General features: G+C 40.7%; 1 protein-coding gene across 2 annotated transcripts in view; it reads right to left on the bottom strand.

Moving 5' to 3' along the window:
* LOC116704770 (epithelial membrane protein 1) overlaps window positions 1-18,234 on the bottom strand; it is a 91,614-nt gene that overhangs the window by 1,868 nt on the left and 71,512 nt on the right. The window contains exons 1-4 of one of the 2 annotated variants that reach the window (XM_032540396.1): window positions 1,677-1,813; window positions 792-882; window positions 387-492; window positions 15-155 (exon numbers count right to left, since the gene is read on the bottom strand). In XM_032540396.1, the coding sequence (XP_032396287.1) occupies window positions 15-155; window positions 387-492; window positions 792-866 (322 nt within the window). In that variant the 5' untranslated portion in view covers window positions 867-882; window positions 1,677-1,813. Of the gene's footprint in view, window positions 1-14; window positions 156-386; window positions 493-791; window positions 884-1,676; window positions 1,814-18,234 lie in introns of those variants that run through there. The other variant, XM_032540389.1, reaches the window with a different exon arrangement.

The following is an 18,234-nucleotide window of genomic DNA, read 5'->3' as shown; positions in this document are numbered from 1 at the left end:
ACTGGGTTACTTACAGGCGATCAGCTGTAAAATGCCGGTGAAGGTGAACCTCTGGCCTTTGGGCAGGGTGAACAGCTGAGCCACAAACACAAACAAGGCCAGAATGGCAAAAATACAGGCCAGCACTGAAGTGGCCTGCACCGCCTGGAGATAATCTGCAGCAGCAGGACGACAAAACAGACACACAGTCGGTAAAGGATCCACAATAACACAGATACAAGGCCATGTTCACCTTGAAGCACTGTGTAATTATATGCATTATAACAGCTCTATTACCACTATTTACATTCATACAGTAATTACTGATCATTTATGAACATATTGTAGAATTGTACATCTTAACACTTTATATCTCCAGTCAAATCAAGTCAATGACTGAACATTACCCTCTGGATAGTTTTTCAGGTTGGTGTAATGCCAGGCTGAGTTTGTCAACTCCCACCTGCCCCACAAGTCAGTTGACAATGTAGAACTATCATTGACCCACCAGGCCTGGAGACACACAGGGAGATGAGAATAAACACAGATGTCAAAAATATCAATGCACACACGGGTTGCAACACATGCAAAGAAATATTTAGTAGACTTAGACTAGTAGCAAATTTATCAACAACAATTTGTCAACAAATGTTTAAACTTTTGTTTCCCTATATGAGCTCTTATTAAGTTGGCTGCTTGTGTTAATATTCTGTAAGAGCTGGTAAAAGTCTTATTTAAGCATATTGGCTCCTAAAAAAAAGTTCTTAACTCGAGGACTTGGCGTATGATAAACAAGATAATCATCCACTTACATTATGTATGGCGGCCACCAGAAGCAGGATGATGGTGGTAATGTGCAGAACAACGATTCCAGCCAGCATCAACATCGTGGCTTTCTAAAAAACTGGTAACAATGGAGAGGCGGAAGGATGCACACCATTATTTATTTTCCTTATGTAACACAGGCTTGTACATTAGGAAGCATAAATTCCCACAGCTGTCCCAAATTAATAGCCTACTGTTACTCAAACCGAAAGAAATACTGAGAGAGCCGTTGCATGCAAGCTCAAACTCGCCCAGAAGTTTCTCAGACACACACATTGTTTAATATGACCGTATATGCTGTCACACACACATTGCATAAGCAGTTTCACACTTTCAGTCACACACTTTGTTTCTTTAATATGACAGCTCAAATAAATTGCGGCCCATTTGTTGCGCCCAGAAACACGTACGTATCCGTTTGCTTAACGACTCATTTTCATTTTCACTGTTTCCGTCGACAAGAAAGGCGCATTTGTTTAGACCGCGGTGTTAGGGCATTCCCAAATTGGGGCCGCTCCATTACACACACAGGCCCTGTAGAATACTAAAGTCAACAACTTTGAAAAGAGCGCGAGAATACAGAAACCAATAATAAACAAAACTCTAACTTATAAACAAAAATAGAATCACTGTTGACTATTCCACTCTATGCTCATCTGCAGAGTGTGGAGTTGCGTGTTCTTTAAAATACTTTTCTGCGCACAGTAATATCCGCACAATTCTTCAAAGCGCTGGTGGCAACCTGGAGTTAACTCTTCTCTCTTTCTCTACTCAACAACAAAAAAACACACAAAGCATGCATTCCACAGTGTATGGTCCTTACAATAGGCCTATAACTTCACAAAGTGTAAAAAAACGTGGATACAATTTACCTGAAAGTGCTTTAACGCACGGCAACGGGAGGTTTTTGGGAATGTGAAACCGTGTAGACCCACCCAGCTTTGAATTCACAGCACACACATCACACTGTTTTCGCTCCCAGTTCCCTCGCTTTCCTTTCACCAAGCCCCACCCATAAAGTTTTTGTTTTTTTTCTTCCCTTCAACGAAAGGTCCAGACGAACCAAACGGCTTCAGGTTGTCACCTTCAACTCCAAAAGCTGCGTAAAGAGGAGTAGAGACTTCAAAATCATTCATTGTTACAAATGGGGTTTTAACACCTCCCTTTGTTCCTCAAATTCCTTACCAAACATGCTGCTTCCAACCGATTTATTTTAGTGAAATTTCTCACCTGGGTGTCCTATCTCCGTAACAAACTGGCCATAACTACAGCTGCAGTGATTTTGTCCTATGAATATGAAATACCATTTTGGACACACATGGTTCATTAAGCTAATAAAATGACTTTTTCAAAAATGGGACATTAAGAAGTGATGTAGACAGCAGTGCCCCAGAGAGGGATGTCTTCATCGTTCCAACAGTACACTATGATGGCAACATGATTGGAAGCAAGTAAAAAAGTGAAATTCAATAATAGCTCATGTAGATGCAGTTTCGATTGGTGCCAGAGAGTGACATTAAAATCAATAAAAAGCCTTCAATAGATTTTTCACTGTGACTACAGTATACTGATATAGTTTCTCATAGACCATAGTCATTGGTGTTACCAGCATTACATTTTAATTGTAGGAACTGACACTAAAATTGTATTTTAGATGATTTCACAAAACAGTGAGCCAAAAAGACATTGTACTACTTTACTGGTACCCATCCCTTGAACACTCACTGGGTTGGCCTACGTCACCATGGTGGAAACGCTTAATTTACATACCGAAACACCAAGCCAACGTTTAACTGGGTTCACAAGACATCCAAAACATAAAATAACATACATAAAATACATACACAGAAGAGGTTGGAAATTAACAGATATCAAGGACTTTAACTCCCATTAAGTGGTTGCATCACAAGTAAATATTCAGAACAAGTTTTGCAAATCTGCTGTGCCATAAAATGTTAAACTAGTCTTACTGTTTTATTGCACACATGTACATACAGTATATACCAATGTAGATAGACCCATTCATTGTGCCCTTTACATGAGCTCTTAATAATAATCCATTTCAGTGTGACACGTTGGGTGGCAAAATATATATATTTTAAATACTTTTCAAGTGGTTTAATAACACATGCAGTTGTCTGAGCTTCTATTGTAAAAGTAATTTATATAATACACATATTATATAAATTTCTGTCATTATGAACTTATAAGTTGACTATAGGAGATTTAGTTTCTCCTCTGGACACTGGCCCCTGTCAAATGGGAACACAAAAGGGTTGGAGTGAATAAGAAAAATGACTTACATTATCAATTGCAGTTACCAGAAACAGGATGGATAAAGACAGTCATATATCTTTTAATTAGATACAGTCAGGTTTTATTATTGACTGCAGTCAAATAATGGTATGTTATTAGGTGGCAGTAGATATCTTTATTTTTTTTGACAGGACAGTTAAGTGATAAAGGGGAGAGAGAGGGTGAAGGCATGCAGGAAATCGTCACAGGTTAGACCCGAACACTGGACCTCTGCGTCGAGGCATAAACCTCTCAGTATACGTGCGCCTGCTCTACCACTGAGCCAACCTGGCCACAGCAGTGGATATCTAGGAAAGCCTTTTATCACCAGCCTCAGATGGGAGAAAGCTTGAGCAGTTATGGTTCTTCTTATTTCGACAAAGACGCAGAATATAAAAAGAGTAAAAGAACATTCATGTATCATTTAAAGCCCCAGCTCATGTCTGCCTCTGTTTTATATTCCCTCAGACTGTGGTCTCTCAGTGAAGACCACATGGACGGAGGAAGTCCTGAACCCAAAACTACAATGGTTGCTTTATCCTCCTCGTGGTGGATGAGGATAGATACCATAATAGCTTCCTTCGCTCAACTACAGCTAACTCCCTCAGTTGTTGACAATACAGATTCACTCAGTAACCTAGAACCATGTCAGGATTAGGAATTATACTGAGACTTTCCCACTCAGATCATCGTACAGCTGTTCAGAAGGTATTTCCAGAATCCTCACTCTACTAAACCTCTTCCTCAACTTCCTCCTCTAATCCAGGTAGCCAGAACATAATGTCTTTGTTCTTTTTGTAAAACACATGCCAAATATTAACATATTATTGTGTGTGAACATATCTAATATTGGACATCAATATATAACAATATTAATAATAATATATACATTTTTAAATTATGGTTCATGTTGCACAAAATTAGCAAAGAGATATGTAGTTCCAACTACAATATTTGATTATTAGGTAACAGCCATGGCGGAAGAAGAATTTAGATCCTTTACTCAAGTAAAAGTACCAATACCACACTATTACTTTTATAAGTAAAAGTCCTGGATTCAGAATGTTGCTTGAATAAAGGTTTGTAAGTATAATCAGCAAAATGTATCAAAGTAAAAGGACAAAATGCAGTATAAGGTCCCCTGTGACTGATATATGTAACATTTTTAGATTGTTAATACTGATGCATTTACGTGTAAGCAGAATTCTACTGTTGTAGCTGCTCAATGTGGAGCCAGTTACTCTATATAGAGCTGTGATTAATAACTTTTATTATGGATCAATCTGCTATAGAAGCAAAATGAGAACACAAAATGAAAATACTCAAGAGCATGTAACGCAAGTACTTCACTTGAGTAAATCCACTACTTTCCACCCTTGGTCAACAGTGGCACAACTTTGGGGAGAACAAATAATATTTTTTTACCCCCACTTGTCAAAAGACTTTCAGAATTCTGGAAATACCTTCAGGACAGCAGTACATGTTTTAAAGATTGCCTGGTAATCATTTTTCAGAAAATTGGATGCTTAGCTTTGTGACTTGAATGTAATGGTGCTACACAAGAGAGGCCCAAACTGTGGCTAGGTTAAGTTAAAGTCTAACATCTGTGAATCAGAACCTTGAAACCTAATATCTCATTTAGAGTAAATACATTTCTCACAAGTTATCTGACTGGGCACTGATTGAGCCATTAGTGTAAGTCTCCGTTTTCATTATAGTATTGCTGAGATAGAAATCATTTTGAGAGCTCTATTATTGTCTCAGGGTGTAGGAATGGACAAGTGGAAGTATTTTCTCCTGACAGTAACTCTGAACAGAAGTAAAAATTGAAACTATTATATCTGACCCCTGATGGTTTGTCATAGCCTCACAGTGAATGGTGAGTGGGTGCTTAGCAGTATTGGTTCTCCTCATATGCCACATCTGAGTCACTGGAGTTTTTCTATTCCCGTCACAACATGTGGGCCTCCACAGTAAGTACAATCTAACATCCATTGTGCAGTAGGTGACCATTTCAAAGACATTATACTAAAGTAGCTGCTGCTTCAAAGGCCTGAAAATAGTAAAATCCTTCAGGAATAAATGCTGACAATAATTTCATTTATAACTCTGTTGTTTCTTAACAGGCTGTAAAATGAAAATCCACATTTTTTACACCTTTCCTGAAGAGGCTTATATTACATTTGTTGCCATGTTAGTGGCCTGGGTCTAGGGATGGCAATGTAGGTTTGTTTTGTCCACCACTTTGGTCAAGACTAAATACTGTATAACAGTATGACAGATGACAGATTTCCATGAAATTCTTTTCTGACATTTATGTTTTCCTAATTCTCAGACTTTCATCTAATGCCATCAGAGGTGTCAGACTGGGGGTGGAAACTGGATTTAGTACCCAGGGCTCTCATGTGAGGAGGGCCTAAAAAAATGCTAGAATGAGTACCTGTGGATATGGGGAGGGGCCCATAGAGAATGCCTTTCTACAGGGCCCAGAATTTTGTGCTATGCCCCTGAGCGCCATCATCTTGTCTAAATTTCAGTCAGTCCAATACTTTGGTTTATGACCATGACCTTCAAAACTGATGACAGCAGCAGCCTAAGCTGTACTTGCTGTTAGTGCTAATCAGCAAATGGTAGCATGCTCAAACACAATTATACCTGCTTGGCATCAACATTGTCATTGTAAGTATGTGAACTGATAATAATAGCATTTAGCTAAAAAAAAAAAACCGCTTCACAAAGCCACTAGCATGGCTGTACACTCGCAGAGGTTGCATGCAGCAATAGCCTATGTGTTGAAGTTGTTGCGCAGCACACATCTTCCCATAACAAATCCCTGTCTCCTGCACTCTCCAGCTCCCAACTCTGCACAATTCCTTTTGAACTGTCACCAGGCATTGCCATAACAGACACTCAATTATCACAGCCGTCACAGAAGGGTTTAGGTTCCAAAAGTCTGAGCTTCTCAGATTAATTCCAGAGACTCTTGTTCCCTCTGGACCCTCAGGCTTACAGTCGGTCCATCCTGATACAGCCTTTTGCAAATCTGCATGCAGCGACACAATAACTAAGAAACACCACAGTCACATTTTCCCTCCAACTCATGACTCATATCTGAATAACTATTCCTTTACCTTTCATTCCTCTATCTTATATACAGTCACTGACAAAAGTCTTGTCGCTTGTGTACAAATTGACCTGAAGTGCCGCTGAAATATATTTCTAATCAGATTCATTTACAGAAATGGCTCATTTTATCCCAACAGCTTGTAATATGTTTCAGTGCAAAATGAAACTGTCAAAAGTATTCTATATTCACAGCTTGTAAGCCCATAGAGGTCAATTTTTGCAAAGACATAAGTGTTGTCGCCTTGTCATATGAGCTTCACCTGTGATAATAATGGATCATTAGGTCTCAGGTGTGTATAAAAACAACCCCAGTACACTAGACCTTTACATTAACTGCAACTAGACCTCTGCAAACAGGCCTAGATTCACCCTGAGACTAAAGTTTTGATTATCAAGAGCTGAAGACCAGATCCACTGCTGATGTGGCAGACACCTCAATGTGTCTCAGCGTCAAGTACAGAGGATTATAAAAACATTGTGAGACACTGGAGAAGTTTTTGACAAGCCCAGGTCAGGCAGACCCCGCAAGACAACTGCTCGAGAGGACCGTTTGTTGGCTTGAAAATCCAAGGCAGCCAATTTTCACTGCAGCAGAGCTCCACGAGACCTAGTCACCTGAAGTCCCTGTGTCAACCTGAACGGTTTGTCGGATTCTCTGTCTTGAAATGGCCTCCATGGTCGAATCAGTACCAGAAGCCAGCACAAACAAAAGACATTGAAAAAACCGTGGTGGCATTTTCCAAGCCACAGCCGCCTAAAGATGGACGCTGGTGGAGAGTGGAAGAAAGTGGATTTTTCAGATGAATTTCTGTTGAATACACCACAGTTGCCGCAAATATTGCAGGAGACCTACTGGAGCCCGCGTGGATCCAAGATTCACCAGAGAAAACAGTTAAGTGTGGTGGCGGAAAAATCATGGCCTGGGGTAACATCCAGGTATGGGTGTGCGAAAGATCTGCAGGGTGGGAGGCAACATCAGTGTCCAAATACCAAGAAATCTTAGCTACCTCTTATATTCCCAACCATAAAAGAGGCCAAATTCTCCAGCAGGATGGTGCTCCATCGCATACTTCCATCTCCACTTCAAGTTCCTCAGCGAAGAAGATCAAGATGCTCAGGATTGGCCGGCCCAGTCACCAGACATGAACATCATTGAGCATATGTGGGGTAGGATGAAAGAGGAAGCATGGAGACCAAACCAAAGAATATGATGAATCTGGGAGGCATGCAAGTGATCTTCCTAGCTATTCTGATACCTTATCAATTCATTTTATGAATCCTTGCCAAACCGCATGGATGCAGTTCTTCAAGCTCGGAAGTCATACAGATATTAAATTTGAATCTCACAGCACCACTATTTAATTTGCTGACATATTTTGTATTTGCAGATAATTTGTTCAATTCTGTATAGGCGAACAAACTTTTGTCTTGCCAAAATTGACTTTCTGTCTTGTTTAAATAATAAAGCTTGTTTCAGTGAAACTAATTTATTTCAGTGCATTGAACATCATTTGGGAGGGTTTTAGCTTTCATATGAGCTATTTCTTTACACCAACGGATTCATTAAAAGTCGGTAATAGCAGGTGTTTCTACAAATAGATAAGCGACCAAGACTTTTGTCATGGGGACCTTCGGCTGTTTAGTAGAAATAGGTTGGTCTACAAAAACTGCCACCGTTTATAAAAATTGTAGGTATGGGTTTTGTAAAACGATGTAAATATAGAGATGTACAACAGAGAGAGAAAAATAAAAAAAAAAAAAAAGAAAAAAGGAAGGGAAAAAAAATAGCCAAAATTTGTGTTTTTCTTCTAACAAAAATGTATCCAACAAATCGTGTCCTGTCATTGAGCAAGCACTTGCTGACTCTGGTTTACCCCCATCCAGTTTGCTTCGGCTTTGGATTATTTTTTAATAATTAATTAAATTTATTGATTATTTTTATTATAGTTTTTTCAATTTAATTATTTTTATTTTTTTTATATTTTTTTTTGGATATTGATAGTTTTAGAATACGCATCTTCGTATGACCCTGAATTATGTAATGCTTTTTTTCAGATCCACTTTACCCCTAATCGTTTTGTGGTGTTGTGTGGTTGTTGTGTTTGAAGTCTCTTGTTACATATTTCATCCCAGGACACTGCCTTATAAAAAAAATGATTTTGTTTCACTCTTTTTGATTGAAATGGCACAGTCCCACGCGATCCTGGTTAATACATCTGACAATTTGATGGGGTGCCGTATTAGCGTGTCGTACGTTTTGTCCGTATTACGTCGTAAGTTAATGCGTAGGGGGGGGGGGGGGTCGTAATTAATAGGACATTGCTTGGTTTAAGGCATGGGGGTCTCAATACTCGCGCGGCCCCGGCCGGGCCCGGGGGCCAAGTGCGGTTTGTTGGGCCCAATGATTTTCGTGTAATTTTGTTGCGCGCGCGGACGGGGGGGGGGCCATATGCGTGGGCACCCCTCCCGGCCACGCCGTCCCCCGCGGGAGATGATATTTTGTGCCTGGTCCCCCACCCCTTCTTGACATAAACCCCGCCCTCCCCCCCCCCACTTCTTGACATACAAAGTTAAGGGTGCATAGTGCAGGTTTTACGTCTTACGTTTGCGGACCGCCCTGGAGCTCCCACACTTCCCCGTGCTCCATCCTGCTCGTTTCTGAAAAACTTTTGCATTTGCGCATCCTGTTCATTATGGGCTTTTGTATTAGTTGTAGGTTTCTCATGACAGCGGCCGGTCGTAAACTCAGTAAACGTTTTTTTTTTTGTTTGTCCAAGACAGAGGCTAGCTAGTACCCTTTTGCCGTGGCAATCAATTCAATGCAAAAATTCAAAATAATGCCTTATGAACCCGGTCTGAGGAGGTTTTTTTGTGACAAAGTGATTTTTGTGTTTTTGTTTTGTTATTTTCTTTTGTATGTAATAGTAGTAGAGGAGTGAATAGTGACTTTGTCGTTGTTGTGTGACAAGAAGGCACAACCATATTATCAGATTCTACGGGGTTTTTTTTTTTTATTTATTTTTTTTAAGTTTAAAAGAAGAACGGCGTTTTCCGCGCCTTTTTTTTTTTTTTTTTTGAGGGATAATGAGATGGAGAGGGGTGTTTTTTTGGAGATAAAACTTGATTGCGGCCACCCAGCGCCCCACGCCAGCCAAACCCAGACTCTACTTGCAGCGGCCCCCAAAGTAAATTGAGTTTGAGACCCCTGGTTTAAGGGGGTCACAAGCTACGAAGGTTGGGAGCACTGACCTATGACTAAACTCTATATCCAAGCAGCCACCTTTCCTTGTACAAACCCTAATATGTCAAGGATTCAGAATATCTTACCTCTTCTCACCAACTTGGGGAATACCAAATGGACATTGTTTATAAATGAAAGAGGACAGATTCAGAAGAGTGTATGCTGATTTAAATAAAATATTTTGTGTGTTGTTTCTTGGGATTCATGGTATCAGATATATATGATAGAATAGTTCATAAAACAACTACAGAGCATGTACAGTATGGTCTACAGATGTACTGACATACAGTAGTAAAAGTAATAAGCAATACCAGCTTGACAAAGCAATAGGTCCCACAAGATTTGACTGCTTATGAAGTTGACAACTTTCTGAAGTTTGTAATTATTTAACTTAATACAACTGTAGAAAATCACGGTCTGTAGAAATAAAACATTACCTTAAGTTAGACATGTCTGAAAAGTTCATCATGTTTTTCATATGCATTCATCTGGACATCATCAGGCCATGTGATATCCAAAAAGTGTCTCAAAGTTGGGTTAAGTCAGTGATAAAATGTAACTATATGCAATTACTCAAGTATTCTTAACTACAATTCAGGTACATTTACTTTAATTGAGTTTTTTAATGGCAGGTCAGTTCATACTTCTATACTTCTATATACAAAACACATGAAAATGCCCAAGTACAGCTGAAAGTTGATCAATCGATTGACCTTCAAGAAATTTGAAACTATTTTGACAAAAGTTAGAAGTTCTTTTCATTTAAAAATGTGAAGAGTTCCTGCTTTTCCTTTGTCATTATTTTTTAATAATGCTGAGGTTTGGACTGTTGGTTGGACAAAACAAACATTGTGAAGGTGCCACTTTGGGCTCTGGGGAATTGTGACAGCCTTTCTAACTATTGATTAATGTAGAACATAATCTGCAGATTGTCCATAATGAAAATAATAAATTAATAGTTCAAAATGAAATCAAACAACTAACAGTAATCCTGCTTGTACACGAATGCAACAAATCTCATGATATAATATATAATATGCATTAAGTATTTTACTTAAATAATTCACTTCCTGATTATACTAGGCTACATACTTTTACATGAACATACAATTTCACTTTAAATTGTAGCAGTATTTTCACAGTATAGTATTAGTACTTTTACTCAAGTAAAGGATCTGAGTACAATCGCATTCAGACTCACCACTGTGTAGCTTTCATTGGTCAATTGTTGATGACTCCTAATTAATCACCCTCATGTGCAGGTGTGCACGTGTGTGCAAGTGGGCAGAATCCAGCAATGTCTTGCAAACAGAAAAGAGATAAAATAACTTCGTTTTATTGTTGTAATCTTTGTTTTCACACGTTTCAAATTAGCCATTCGTTAAGTTTAGGACAATGGGAGAAAGGTTTAACTTCCTATAAAGTTCAAGAGGCAACCGTACCGAATGGGAAAGGATTAAACACGACAACGACGCCCAGCAGGGACAGGTTATCCAGGCCCCGAGTCTGCGAAAATCTACCCAGCGGGGTCTCCCGGAGCTTCGGCCGGAATCTGCTACCTTTCCCGCAGAGCCAATCCCATATCGTTCACCGACACTCGATACCACTGTCCTGGATGTTGGCAATATCAGAACGGAACCAAGGTCCTCGGCTTCAGACTCTAAGATGGATACAAGCAGATTTTGCAGGTTAGAGCTACTTTAGTTTGTATGGTGTTGTAGAGTACTGCATGGTACGTTATACCTTTTGTGGCTCCAGAGGGCAAAAGTTGATAAATTACCTAATAGCTATCTGACTAGCTAACCGCCAGTACAAATGTCACTTGAGTCGGCGTCGGTTGGAGCTAAAGACTGACAGTATGAAAATGAAAAATAATCTGTTGGTGTGAGTTGAAAAAAAGTGACTTATAAGACCCGGTAGCGTGATCTCTGGTTGAGGCTAGCAGCTACATTAGCCGCTTACTACCATAAACATTTACCGTATAAAACAGCATAACACCATAGACCGTATAAAGACACACCCTGAATTGGAAGTCTCCCTACCTGTAGGTAGTCGTAGTTGCATTGTGGGTGTATATGACTTTAGGATTCTTTGCGAGAATAGATTTACATACAAAAATGATCAGTTTATAAAAAATAGTCATTGCTAGAATTAAGCTACCAAAAGATAGAAGTACAATTGGCTCCAACGGACACTACACAGCGTAGTATTATGTACATTTTGACTGCTGAACTTTTCTGGAGAGAAATGTCAGGCCAATTTTTGTTACTGTGGTGTGCTGATTTACTTAACTAAATATTTTATTTTCCACCATATGCAGGAATGCTAACATGGAACAGTTTAACCAACCAAATCCCTTTTTTTAAATTTATTTAAATATATAAATATCCTTAGGTTTTCATGGAGGCCAGGGGAAGATTATGGTTCCATCACTGGACTCCCGTCCACATTTCCTTGAGTGGCTGGCTACGGGGCCCGTGGTGCAGTGTCATAATAGTATCATGAGCGTCACTGCTCTGGGAGAGGGTCACACACCTGTTTGTGGACAGAGGTAAGATGTATACTACTTATTATTAAGTTGGAAATATTGTTTGAACTGGTGTGCTGTGAATGTTGTAACAGGCTGAGGTGTAATATGCAAATGGAGTGAGAGGACATCTTGTTGCAAACAATGTCTTCTTTTTTTTTTTTCTTGCATATGTATGTGATGAGCACACAGTTTTGGTGCAAACTAAAGACCTTCATTTTACATAGCAAGGAGAGTTAATGACATGCATGTTTAATAAGGTTTAACATGCATGAGCCTGTTTTGCCCCCTAATAATGCTGGAGAACATATTTAACGGCAGCAGCAAAAGGTTTGTTATACAGTTAATTTAAAATTTCATGAAACGATAGACATTTTGGTGGAAACTTTATATTTACTTTCTACGGCTGTGACATGCCACTAACGTGGCGATGACGACATCATCACCGCATATTTTCATTTATTTTTAGCTTTACTCGTTGAAGTTACAGATGAAAGCAAATCATTGGGTAGTTATCTCGACTGTCTTCGATCCTACATTCAAGAGTTTATGGAGAGGAAAAAAAAAACTTAAGTTGCTCGTCACGTCAGCTTTGAACATGAGGATGGACAGTCCATTGAGCTGGGCTGAAGTGGACACATTAACGGTAACGCTGCAGTGTTTACCATTGCACTGGTAATGCATTGGCATATAGCTTACTGAAGTGTTCCTTCGGTGTCTGGGCTCGCCATCCTCTCAAAACCTAATGTTACTACTCTTTGGCCGGCTCGCAAGCTCAAACAAATGTGGACGGGCGTGTCTGTTATTTTGTTTTGGTCTAACTAGATCCGGTGTGGTGTTGTAGTTTTCTAACGTACGTACCCATGTAAAAAAAAAAAAAAACACCAATATATTTTATTATTTTCAATTAATGCCGTTAAAATTGGTTTGCGTTTTACTGACAGCACTAGTTATATTAGAGAGCAACAAGTTAGCGGACTGCCAAGTTGCCCCTCTCTGTTTTTTGGCTCAGCTGCTAAGGCCACTGTGCTGCAAAGCGTCTGCCCTCGGCATTGTCGGCAAATCAACTTTTTTTTTGTGTGTATTTTATTGATAATGGAGCTTTCTGAACGTCTGTGAATAAATCAACGGTGAGGAGAGAACAGAGTGGCCGTAAATAACAGTAAACCAGTAAGACTCTAAAATGAGACAAAATGGTAGCACTGTGCTAGGGTTAAGATAATGTTTAACTTCGAGGTTAACGGCATTCACTTTAGCTCAAGCTGTTGTTTTTTATTGTCACTTTTAACTCTCTTTACATCATCTATGCTATCTCTTTTTCCCCTCGCTTTTCCTCACAGCGGCACTCAAAGCTACTCTCCGTTACCGCTTGTTTCCTTGCACGACCACACAGGCTTGACGTCTCTAAGGCACTCTGCCGTTCTCGCTCTAATTAAAGCTAGTCTTGGAATGGGGTGTGGTCAACCGCATGCACTGTGATGTGTTGCTTTGTCACAGCAATAAGAAAAACAGTAAACCGTCACAACCCTATACTTAAGTCTGCTTGGGCTGTAAACCCTTATTTTCTATTAAACCATTTTGGATTGGTTATGCTGTAAAGTGTCAGAAAATTAAAAATCCCAATTTCCCAGAGCACAAGATGAAGTCCCTAAAATTGCTGTTTTTTTGCATCTAGCTGTCTAAAACTCAGTTATTCAAATAATGTTTAAATAATATCATCAATACTAGGAAATAAGCAAGTCCTCACATTTTAGAAGTAATATGGTATTGGTAAGCTGTGAAATACTTAAACCACAATCAGTTATCAAAATTGTTGAAATTGTCTGTGGATGACTGATTGTGATTGATCGTTTAATCATTTGATTCAGCACTAAAATTGGCCGAGCATTTTTCTTTACAGAGGAGCCTCGCCATCTCCCTGTTCAGTTACCTCTTACTGTGGTTACTCAATGAGGACGTCATGGAGGGACCTTGAGATGATTGTGTCTTATGATGCATGTTACATTAAACAGGAGGTACAGCCGCAGAGACCCTGCATGTATCTCCACTCATAGTTATTCCTGTTTGCATGATCATCCCTCTTGTTTTCTTTCTGTCAGAATGGAAGGTATGTGCTGCCCCTGTTGTGGCGGGGCAGCCCTGAATATCCTGTCCGGTGCAGATGTCAACTCGTCCCCTCAGTCTCAGTTGTCCCCTCAGTCTTCTGCTCCACATATGGCATGGCCGTGCAGATACAGGGCAGGAGCAGGAGTACAAATACTAAAAGCCATAGGTACCTTTGCGTTATAGGGGATAAGCGAGTTGTGCTGAAATTATTTGTGCTATACTCTTGTACTATATTTTATTTTGTAATAGAATCCACAACATGAATCTTTTATTTTGTTCATAATACATTGTATTTGGAAATCCATATTTATGTGAAGAATATGGTGGGCCCAACAGTCCCCCTTTTTGCTCTGAAGAGCGGTTGAGTCCCAATCTCTGGAGCAACCAAGGACCGTCCAGTTAATGGGAGAAAGGGTTAAAACTGACAGTCTATGCATTCCTGAGATGGGAAACAGTTCCCAAAGTTCAGGTTTTAGTGTCTGGGTAGACAGCAAGGCAACATCTGGTTAGATGACTTCTAAGTGTTAGCTAAACGCAAAATGTTTAAACAAAACACACTCTTTGAATAATGATCAAGCAAGCTGCTTTAACCCTTTCAGTCATTGCTGTGTTTCAAACAATATGAACCAAAGTATAGTGAAACAAATTGAAGAAAAATGAGAAAGTCAAGTATTAGGTTATTGGGTCCACTCCTGAAAAGAATTGTTAGCAAGTGTATGTACATTGTGATTGTTTGCATTACATGTGGACTGGCATGTATGTTAATGCCATTGGGGACATTGCACATTCAGCTCCAAATCAAAACCTGACAAAATTGATCACGTTTGTGTTATACCTTTACAGAAAGTGAGAGAAAAAGAATATTAGGCTGTTCAGAAAAAGTATTTTTCTTTACAAACTCAAACATACTGTATAAACTGAAATGTATCAAGGGTTGCTTACTTTGAATCACGCATGATATTTAGTTGCATAACCATTATTTCTGAGAACTGCTTCACATCTGTGTTGCATGGAGTTGATCAACTTCTGGTACCCGTGAACAGGTTTCCAGCCCGGACGATTAAAACTACTTTCACAATTCCTCTGCATACTGGGTTTTGCCTCAGAAACCGATTATGAATGTCACCCCACAAGTGTTCTAGGGATTGAGGTCGGGGATTGGGTGGCTACTCCCTACATCAATCTTGTATCTGGAACCAAGGCTTGCGCTCTACTGGTGTGTTTTGGGTCATTGTCTGTGAAAGACCCATTCAAAGGCATTTCCTCTTCAGCATAAGGCAACATGACCTTCAAGTATTTGATGTATTGAAACTGATCCACATCCCTGGTATGCGATAAAAGAGCCCAACTGATCATTGGTTGAGAATTGCATTTTGGCTATTCTTCAATCCATTTGAATTGTAAAAGTTTTTCCACATCATTAGCTTTTGATGCCATTGGAGGCATTTTAAATAATTTTGGCACAACACTGCTATTATTTGAACATGCCCTTTCAATTACACAGAATGAGCAGGTTGGGTCTGCTAATGAGGAACCAGTGTCCGGTCCCTTTTTGAGGAGTCTGAAAGTTCTGCTGGATACAGACCTTGTTTGGGTATTGACATGTGTTGCCAAGTCATTGGGAGTCCTTTGCCCTTTCCTGGGGGGGCAGAGTGTGGCTTTGAGCTACACCAAGTATCCATTGTGGTGGATGACCTTTTCAATCCACTTTACTGCACAGGTTTTGGCAGTAATCTTCCCTTTTACAGGGTGGAGATCTGGTTTCTTCTGGAAGAAAGTTGTTGCAATCCGAAATTAGCTGGGGTGTCTCCTTGAAGGGCGGAGCACCTGGTCCAGCAAACAAGCCGATGGGGCTCTTAACTCAAATGTGACCAGAGCTGACGCCTCACTACTGGAGTCACTAGGCTGCTAGCCAGGCCTCTGAGTAGATGAAATGACTGGAGGATCCGAGGGGGGCAAGTAGTTTTATCCAAGTCGGCTGGACTCCCTGTGGTCAGGGCCGTGGATGTGTGGGTGGAGGATCAGACTCTGGGTCAAAGGCAGAATCATGTGATTTTGGGACATGCGACAATGTGGCATGCTTACCCGTTCCGTCAAGTCAAACCGGACACTTCGTCGTGGTCGGAGTGACGTGTACCCAAAGCTCGACTATTGATCTCGATCATGTTTTTGGAGCCGGCCGGGTCCGTTCAAACATAAGAATTGTAATCGTTGAAGACGGTCCTCCTTTGGCGGTGGGGATGGAGTCTGATCAAAGCAGGCTGGCGAGCTTGTGGCTTGCACACGTTTGTCAGTGGACCAATGCTGATTCTACCTGGTGTTCTCTGTTGCAAGAAACTCCTCCCCTTTTTGGCAGGGGAGTGGTATCTCTCCTCCTGAGGAGAGAGTGTTTCTCAAGTGAGATGGTGCGGAAAGAGAATGATCTCGTTTGGAAGACCAGAGGGGAGGAAGTAGAACTCAGTTCTTTGTTGGCACGCTAGAGCTGTGCACACAGATTTCACAGCTCTCCTCTATGAATCATCTCATCACGCCTGGCTTGGTTTCTCTGTCTAAGCCAAGCCGTTTTGTGTAGTTCAGCTTTGAGAGCTCAAACTAACAATAATCTCAATCATCAAAAACCTATTACCCTTTTTACAAAGCAAAACAGCAGATAAACAGGCAGGCTGCGTGTTGAAAAGGGGGGGGGGGTGACAAAGCCTGAGCTTTGAAGCTCTCTCAGCCAGAAGGTAGGTAGTGGGGGTGGGGGTGGGGTGGGGGTGTGGGGGTGGGGGTGGGTGTGTGGTGTGTGTGGTGTGGGTGTGGTGTGTGTGTGTGTGGTGGTGTGTGTGTGTGTGTGTGTGTGTGTGTGTGTGTGTGTGTGTGGTGTGGTGTGTGTGTGTGGGGGTGTGTGGGTGTGTGTGTGGTGGTGTGTGTGTGTGGGTGTGTGGGGGGGTGTGTGGTGGGGGGGGGGGTGTGGGGGGTGGGTGTGGTGTGGTGGGGGGGTGGGGTGGGGGGGGGGTGGGGGTGGGGTGTGCGCACGCATTTAGAGAGGAAAAAAGAATCTTGATCTCGAGGTTCTGACAGTGACACCCTCATTCAGCAGTAATTTAATCTGTGACGGGTTTAGCAAGGTAGCAATTGTTTTAACGAAAGCTAGTTTAAACAACACACATTACAACGTATCGTGATCAAATGATACCTTCAAGCAAAACTGGACTGGCGTCCAACAGATTAACTCAAGCTGCGCAATAGCACTTATTAATCAAATAACATTAATGTCAATACAATTTGCAGTATACATTAATAAACACCGTTTCTCTGCAGAAACTATGAAGCCCTCTTACTTTCGTGTGTTCAGTCTGTCTGTCATAGATTTTCCACAGTAACAAAACTGTCCGGTTTGCTCTGTCAGCAGAACAAGGAAGAAATATTTCCTTCCAAAAGCAGCAGGAGAAAAGCTAGTCGGCTTGTGAGAAGAAAAACATTGTTCCTTCTCCTGTAGGTAGAAAATACCAGTGCGTGTTTTCAGAGGTCTGCATGAGCTCCTACATCAAAATTTAAATCCACTTTGTTCCAAAAATGTAAGTGTTTAGCACGAGCTCAGTGTCTGACACACTGTTTCAACCAAAGTCAATACGTGCATAGGTAGTGAGCTAGCTGCCAGCTGATGTAAAAGGTAATCTAGCATATAGCGACGGATACAAGCATAGACTCCCGTCATATAGAGCCACAGGCAGCCTAGTTAAAGATATGTCATTTCGAAGCTGGTGCCGTTTTGTTGCTTTAATTGTCTAGGGCTAAAGATCCAAATGATTCTTTGGTACCTGCGACTAGTGACTTTAGGCCATAAGTTGAGTCACAAGTAGTGGCACACTTAGTGACAAAAACCTAGGCTGTAGAACTGGGATAGCTGCTAGCCTTTGCTGAGATTTAGATAGTGTGACATTTTCTACTCTGCGATACTATGTGAAGACATGACAATGTCTACTTCATGTCTCAGAGAGTGTATCAGCTTGTGACATGTTAGATGATAAGCTAGAAAGATCTCTTTCTGCTGGACTGATCCAATAAGTGTTCACCTGTTCGACATATACCGCTAACTACAGGATCGTGAATTTATACCTTATTTACTGATATCTGTGAAGAACCCGCATGG

The sequence above is a fragment of the Etheostoma spectabile genome, chromosome 2 (genome assembly GCF_008692095.1).
Source record: "Etheostoma spectabile isolate EspeVRDwgs_2016 chromosome 2, UIUC_Espe_1.0, whole genome shotgun sequence".
Lineage (NCBI taxonomy): Eukaryota > Metazoa > Chordata > Actinopteri > Perciformes > Percidae > Etheostoma > Etheostoma spectabile.
The sequence above is the reverse complement of the archived record's forward strand: the minus strand, read 5'-3'. Positions and strand labels throughout refer to the sequence as shown.